This window comes from Jatropha curcas, chromosome 5 (assembly GCF_041381405.1).
Source record: "Jatropha curcas cultivar XTBG-Jc1 chromosome 5, XTBG_Jcur_1.0, whole genome shotgun sequence".
NCBI lineage: Eukaryota > Viridiplantae > Streptophyta > Magnoliopsida > Malpighiales > Euphorbiaceae > Jatropha > Jatropha curcas.
The window spans coordinates 4490580-4497928 of record NC_143155.1 but is presented as its reverse complement, the minus strand read 5'-3'; the positions used below and the strand labels follow the sequence as shown (position 1 = coordinate 4497928).

Here is a 7349-nt window from a genome sequence, read left to right as displayed (position 1 = left end):
TATATTATTTAGTGATTTAACGTTTATACTAATATTTAGAGTTTAAAAAATTATGATCAAAGAGTGAAATGAAATTATAAGAGCACATAGCATTTTTAAAACTTAGTAGGAAGCATCTTACTTTCCTTATAGATCTATCAACCAGTGCTTAATATAAATTAGAGAAAACGAATTATAAAAACATTACGCTATTACGCTGTTCACGGAATACACACTGAAGAATGCTTACAACTTTTTAATTTCAACTGGATCTGTTTTTTTTTTTTTTTTTTTTTTTAAATTTGTGCCATTAGTTATACCTATAAAACCTACCCGCAGCATTTTTTGAACCCGTTGCCTCTCAATAAATAAATAAATAAATAAATAATGATTCTCTTTCAATGAAAAATAAAACCGAACCGTGTTTGCTGAAAACCCAAATGTGTTAAAAGCCATAGTGCATGGATCAAATGGCTTCATGCTGGGTAGTTGAGACACATGTGTCAATATCTCGTTGGCTTGCCTATCTATATTCACGAGCCATATCTATGTAAAGAAAGACAAAAAAAAGCTGCTGTGGCTGTGCTGGTGTTGCCTGCTGCCTCATCTCTTTTCTTTAAAAATCAATTTCCCAGTCTGCTCTCGTCAAACTTGTAGTAAAAATAAATATTCAAAAACTCATAGTTTATATAGCAATTCTCGGAATTATTATTTTATGGATAATTACAAAATTAAAATTAAAGCTCTAAAATAACTTATAAAAAATATTTTCCATAAATTTGAAGCATTCAGGAAAATAAATTTATATAAAATATTTTTTTAATCAAAGGAAAATTACGTTATTTTTTAAAAAAGTGACTTTCCATTTCTAATACTATAATTAAATAATGGAAAATAACTCATTTTTCCTAAAATAAGTTATTTTTCGGAACAAAAGCCTAAAGTGCTAATTTTGAACTAAAAGAAATTTTATAATTAATCCTACAATAAAATGATAGATTCCATAAAAATTCGATGACTTACTCAAAATATATTTCTTTTAAAATGAGAGCACTGAGATACAAAAAAATAAAGTAGAAATACTTCTAAAAATTCTCTATTGAGATTAATTTGTTACATAAATGAATATAAAAATCAAAGTTCTTATTCTAAAAACCCACACATAAAAAGTGCTCCGAAAATTTTAGTGGGAATGATTCAATTCTAAAATTTATGAAATTTATCAAAATTTACGAAACTGAAAAACTTAAAGACGTGTTCACTTGTAGAAAATTTGAGTATTTTTTTAGAAAATTTTTTCAAGAAAATTGAAAAATAGGGTTTTGTATTAAAATCAGTCAGTCTTCTATTTGAAAAACTAAAAAATAGTTTTTCAATTTTTCAAAAATTAACTAAGATTTGAATAATATTTTAAAGTTGTTTTCCATAATTTTCTTTTATAACAAAAGAATTAGCTCTCCCTTTTATTCAATAAATTAGTAAAATCTCTTACGATTCAAATCTCAAAATCTCCCGATTTTAATATAAATGAATCTAAATTTTCATATCCATCATTTACACTATGTTTAAGAAGAGTGATATTGTGGGAGGAAAGAAATTTTCAATATTTTCCTCTTAGTGGAGAAAAAAATAATGAAAATAGAGAGAAAATTCCACTATTTGTAAGAAGTACAAAAAAATTTCAATTTATAAAAATAACATTTTCCTTCCTTACTTTTATTTTCCTTCCCAATCAAACATAGGTTGAAAAATAAAAACGAAAATAAATAATAACAATCATTTTTTATTTTCTTTCCTCCCAAAGCATAGCTCTAACTTATATAGTGGGATATATTTTTTCTTATCTCAAAATCTTCATAAATTGAATAAAAAAAAGTACCTTGATTAAAAGTATTATAGTGATTTACCTTCAAATAAAACATATATACTAGAGGAATTGCCATTTTCATGCCTGAATTTGCAATCGAAAGGGGGATACTGTAAGTCGTAATTTTATCAATGGAATGTGCAAATTAAATGCGCAAGAAAGCAGGTGTAGAAGCAGACTGTTTGTCGTTTTGTGTATTGGGAATTGGAACTAGATTGTGAGCTGTTTATATAGGAATATATAGCCATGCAATTGTTGCTTCTAAATTTGTACGGACGTGAAGAAGTTTTCAGAAATAACATTCTCCAATGCAAAGGCAGGTCTTAAGTTGGTCCTTTTAGGGACACAGTAGTTTCTTGTCCGTTGGGTTCTTGCTCCTCTGCACTCTATCCAAAGCTTTCATGAAAGTTCCATTTTCATTTGACCAAGTAAATGGTGGAAAGGGATCGAGCCATCACTGCCAAAGTAGGCTTTGGACAAAAGTTAATAGTGGTTCGGTACACAGATATAATAGTTAATTAAAATTTTTGTATAATAATTAAAAAATTAATTAATTAATTTTTCTAAATTATACTATTAAGTGTAAATCACATGAACCAAATCAGATTAGGTAGTTTAATTCAGTTTTGTTACTAAGAAAAAACAGTTTGGTTTATAAATTTTGAAAAATGATTTGTAGTTCAATTTCAATTTTTTGATTTGAATAACACAAACTAAACAATTTGAATTTTTCTTTCGTGATAACAATCACGTAATCTTCTGTTCAGGTAATTCAATAGTTGAATACATAATCCAAAACATATAAAGAGGATACTAAAGTTTTTAATTCATTGAAGGTTTATGTTTACTTATGAGTTCACAAATTGGTTAATTACTTAAGTCGGTAATGTTTCACGACTCGGTTCTATATCAATAGAACATAAAATTTCTTCCTATAACTACCTTATTTACATGAAATTAACAATAAAAAGCAATTCTGTGGTCATTCAATACCATGCCATCATCAACCAACCCGGAACATCAACTGGCAGCATTTGATATGCACAACAAATCAAAATAAAAGTCAACAAGAAAACACGGACTTCATATGGACACTCTTGCAGTTAAACAAAGAAAGAGAGAAAAGGTGTGCAAGAAATTAGCTTGACCATAGAAGACGCAGAAGGAGTTGCTTAAATAGAGGACAATGAAATTCATTTTAGGACAAAATATGTAGCAAATTACTCCAAGGACTTGAAAAGCGAAGTGACGCAGAATGGTAACGTGAATGGGTAGACAATTATACTCTGTTAGGAGTTTTAATTAATATCGTTTAATTTGACGAATAAAATCAAGGAACTAAACTTGCTAAGAAGTTTATTGAATATGAATGATGTTTGAAAATAATAAGTTGTCCCTCAAAGTAACAAACAGCCTATTAATAGGTTTGGGCTGAAACATAAAAATCCTAAAATAAAACACAAAAACGTAACTGGACACGTCAATAGAAGCCAGGGGCTGCACGGGCGTGCTACCATGTGACATGGGCGTGTCTTGAACTCCAGGGGCTGGCACGGGCGTGCTGTCATGGGAGACAGGCGTGCCCTGGTCTTCAAAGAGAGGCACTTGAACTCTAGGGGCTGGCACGGGCATGCTATCATAGGGCACAGGCGTGTCCTGGACTTCTAAGGGCTGGTATGGGCATGCTGTCATGGGACACAGGTGTGCTCTGTCTTCTTAGTCCTGAGCTTGTTTTTGATTTGAGCTCGAGGGGCTAGCACGAGCGTGCGTTAGGAGCACGGGTGTGTCCCTTCTTCTTAGGCTTGCAGCAGTCCAAGTCTTCCATATATTGAATCGCAAGTTGCTCCGCATCAATCTCCTCCACTTCAAAAGAACTCTACCTCGAGTGATCATCATTGGGGTAGAATGGGAATAAATCAGCAACATTGAAAGTCTTGGAAATTTTCATGTCGTTAGTAAGGTCAATCACATAGGCATTGTCATTGATCTTCTGAAGCACCTGAAAGGGACAAATCTTCCTGGAATCAAGCTTCTTCTGTCCTCTGCCACACTCCTTACGAAGATAAATCATGACCTAATCACCAGCGATAAAAGACTAATAACATCGGTGTTTATCAGCTGCAGTTTTATATTTTTCATTAGCAGCAATGATGAATTGCTGCACTTGTTTGAACACCTCCACATGCTCGGTAGCCAAATTGTTTGCTGCAATACTCTTCTCTACACCTATTGGGAGGGAAAGAAGATCAATGACATGGGCTGGAACCTTCCGGTAGACAACTGCAAAAGGAGACATTTTGGTGGAGCTATGGATAGAACTGTTATAAGTAAATTCTGCCTGAGCAAGAGCAAGATCCCACATCTTCTTCTTCTCGCTGCAAATGCATCTAAGGAGATCACCAAGAGTCCAATTCACCACTTCAGTTTGACCATCAGTTTGAGGATGAGCGATAATGCTGTAGCGAAGTTGAGTGTTAAATTTCTTCTATAAAGTTGTCCAAAAATGAGATAGAAACTTCGTGTCACGGTCAATGTGATGGTTTTGGAAATGCCATGTAGACGAACAATCTCCTGAAAAAATAATTTGGCAATGTGTGAGACATCACTACTTTGCCTGCAAGGAATAAAATGTGCCATCTTGGAGAATCTGTCGACAACAACAAAAAAAGAATCAGCTCCGCATTGAGTTCGGGGTAAGGCCAACACAAAATCCATAGACAAATCCTCCCACGGTTGTTCCAGCACCGCTAATGGGGTGTATAGGCCAGTATTTTGAGAATGGCCCTTTTGTATATGACAAACAAAACATTTTTGTACCATCTTCCCTGCTTCCTTCTTCAATTATGGCCAATAAAAATGACTCTCCAATCCCGCAGTAGTTTTATCACGTCCCAGATGATCGTTTATGCATAACCTATTTCTTTGAATAGATACCCATCATGTACCAAGAATCCATCGGTAGACTGATTAGAGTGGATTTTAGCCCATATGTTAGCAAAATCTTCATTCGAAGCATAAAGATCTTTAAGAAATTCAAACCCCACAATCTTTTGCCTAATTGTAATCAACAAAGTGGCTCTCCTGCTCAAGGCATCAGCTACTGTGTTACAGGTACCCGATTTGTGCTTAATAACATAATGAAAAGCACCAAAATAAGGTGCCCAACACGCATGCATCTTGCTCACAGTCTTCTGAGTTTTAAAATGAGTTAACGCTTGATGATCAGTGTAAATAATGAACTCTCGCCCCAACAAATAATGTTCCTAGTCTTGAATGCTTGGTAAACTGCATACAACTCTTGCTCATAAGTTGACCTCCTTTGTCTAACTTCATTCAATTTTTCACTAAAGAATGCTATAGGCCTTCCTGATTGTGACAACATACCACCAATGCCAACTCCACAAGTATCGCAATCTACCTCAAACAATTTATCAAAATCAAGTAAAGCAAGAATAGGGGCAGAAGTAAGCTTATATTTGATTTCTTCAAAGCTTTTGTCTACATCTTCGGTCCATATAAATTGACGAACTTCTCCTTCTTCAAACAATCTGTAATGGGAGCAACGATGCTGCTAAAATTCCTAATAAATCGCCTATAAAAAGTAGCAAGGTCATGAAAGCTGTGAACTTCAGTGATATTCTTTGGAATGGGCCAATTTCGGATGGCCTCAATTTTCCTATCATCAACATGTATCCCCTTGGAGCTAACAATATAACCAAGAAACATAATCCGCTCTGTCATGAAGCTGTACTTTTTAAGGTTGATGAATAACTCATTTTCCTACAAAGTGCTCAACACCAGTCGAAGATGCTGAAGATGTTTCTCCTTACTGCGACTAAAAATCAAGATGTCATCAAAATAAATAACCACAAATTTGCACAAGAAAGGACGCAAAACCTGAGTCATAAACCGCATGAATGTGCTCGGTGCATTGGTCAACTCAAACGACATAACCAACCACTCATATAACCCTTCCTTGGTCTTGAATTCAGTTTTCCATTCATTTCCCACCTTAATTCAGATTTGATGATACCCGCAGCGAAGATTTATTTTAGAGAACACTGTAGATCTTGACAGTTGGTCCAACATGTCCTCCGGACGAGGAATAGGAAATCGATACTGTATTGTGATCTTATTGACTGCTCGGCTATCTACACACATCCTCCAAGTCCCATCCTTCTTCGTTACCAATAAAGCAGGAACTCTATAAGGACTAATGCTTTCTCTAATATGCCCCTTCTTCAATAATTCTTCCACTTGTTCCTGATGAATTTGGCTCTCCTTCGGATTCATCTTGTAATGAGGCAGGTTCAGTATCTTCAAGACAGGGATGAAATCAATCTGATGTTGGATGTACCGGAAAGGCGGAAGTGTGGATGGTTCTTCAACTATGGCATAGAAATCATCAAACAACTCCTTTACAAGTGGAGGTACTAAAGCCTTTTCTTTAGAATCTGTCTCTAGTTTGATCAACAAGAGTAATGCTCCTCCGGACCTCTTAATTGCACTCGATAATTCCAGCGCATTGGAAGAAACAGCTGCAATGGATTTCTCCTTCACTTTAGAAGCTTTGGCAAAGATCCAGAAGGTAGGACAGTGATTTTCTTGTTTTTCCAAGTGAACAGGTACGAATTTTCTCTACCCTTGTGCACTGCATCTACATCAAACTACCACGGACGACCTAGCAATACTCCACAAGCATCCATGTCAGAACATGACAACTAATAGAATTCGTGTATGATTTACCAATAGAGATAGGAAATTTGAAAATTTGGTTGACTTCAATCGTCGGACCCTCCTTAATCCACCCTACCTTGTACGGCAAAGGATGCAGTTTTGTGGGCAAATTTAGCTTCTCAACCAGCTATTTGGCTATTAAATTTTTGCAGCTGCAACTGTTGATAATGAGTCGACACACTACTTCTCTAACTCGACATTTAGCCTGAAAAATTTTCCTTCGTTGAGTTTCGTCTTCCTATTTTGGAGAGTAAAATTTTTTCTGAACAATATAGGTAACTTCACCTTCTTCTGAACCAGCTGTGGATCCATCATCTTCGTCTTCTACTGCTTCAAAATTAGCCACATTGTTAACTACATTTACCTGTCGACGTCCATCATTAGCCCCCTGCGTTCTGGACATATATTAGATGTATGCCTCTGCTTTTGCATATAAAACAATAGTCTCCTATTGGTTTCTGATACGGGTTCGGTCTACTATTTCTGTTAGCCATGGGAGCCTTTCCCCGAGTGTCTTTCTTTTCCTCTACTGGACCTTGTTGGGAGTTCTGATGATTAGCAGAAGTTACTGCTCTTGTACTCTGTCCATCATAATTCCTATTGGACTGTTGATTTTCGGATGAAAATGGTTGTCTAAAACTCTGACCACGGTTAGGTGCTTATCGAGGCTGCCAACTAAGTCTATCTTCTGCACGTTTGGCCATCTCAATTGCATCTGCCAAAGTAAAAATCACAGACACCCCCATCATAAACATTATATCAGGAT

At 35.3% G+C, this 7349-nt stretch overlaps 1 protein-coding gene across 1 annotated transcript; it reads right to left on the bottom strand.

The window, feature by feature from the left end:
* Positions 1–3722: 3722 nt before the first annotated feature.
* LOC149496096 (uncharacterized) lies at positions 3723–6986 on the bottom strand. The gene is made up of 6 exons (XM_089720998.1): positions 6869–6986; positions 5880–6414; positions 5133–5394; positions 4792–5037; positions 4023–4331; positions 3723–3920 (listed from the first exon to the last, which is right to left on the bottom strand). The coding sequence occupies exons 1-6, from the start codon at positions 6984–6986 to the stop codon at positions 3723–3725; spliced, it is 1668 nt and encodes a 555-aa protein (XP_089577124.1).
* Positions 6987–7349: the final 363 nt, after the last annotated feature.

Bases quoted from the DNA above. Each gene is read 5' to 3' on its own strand.
- LOC149496096 (XM_089720998.1), bottom strand. From the start codon at position 6,986: ATGTCCAGAACGCAGGGGGCTAATGATGGACGTCGACAGGTAAATGTA. The intron at 5,038-5,132 runs GTTTACCAAGCA...TTTAAAACTCAG, and splicing joins ATGAGCAAGAGTTGTATGCA to AAGACTGTGAGCAAGATGCA. The intron at 3,921-4,022 runs GTGTTCAAACAA...GCTGGTGATTAG, and splicing joins TGGCTACCGAGCATGTGGAG to GTCATGATTTATCTTCGTAA.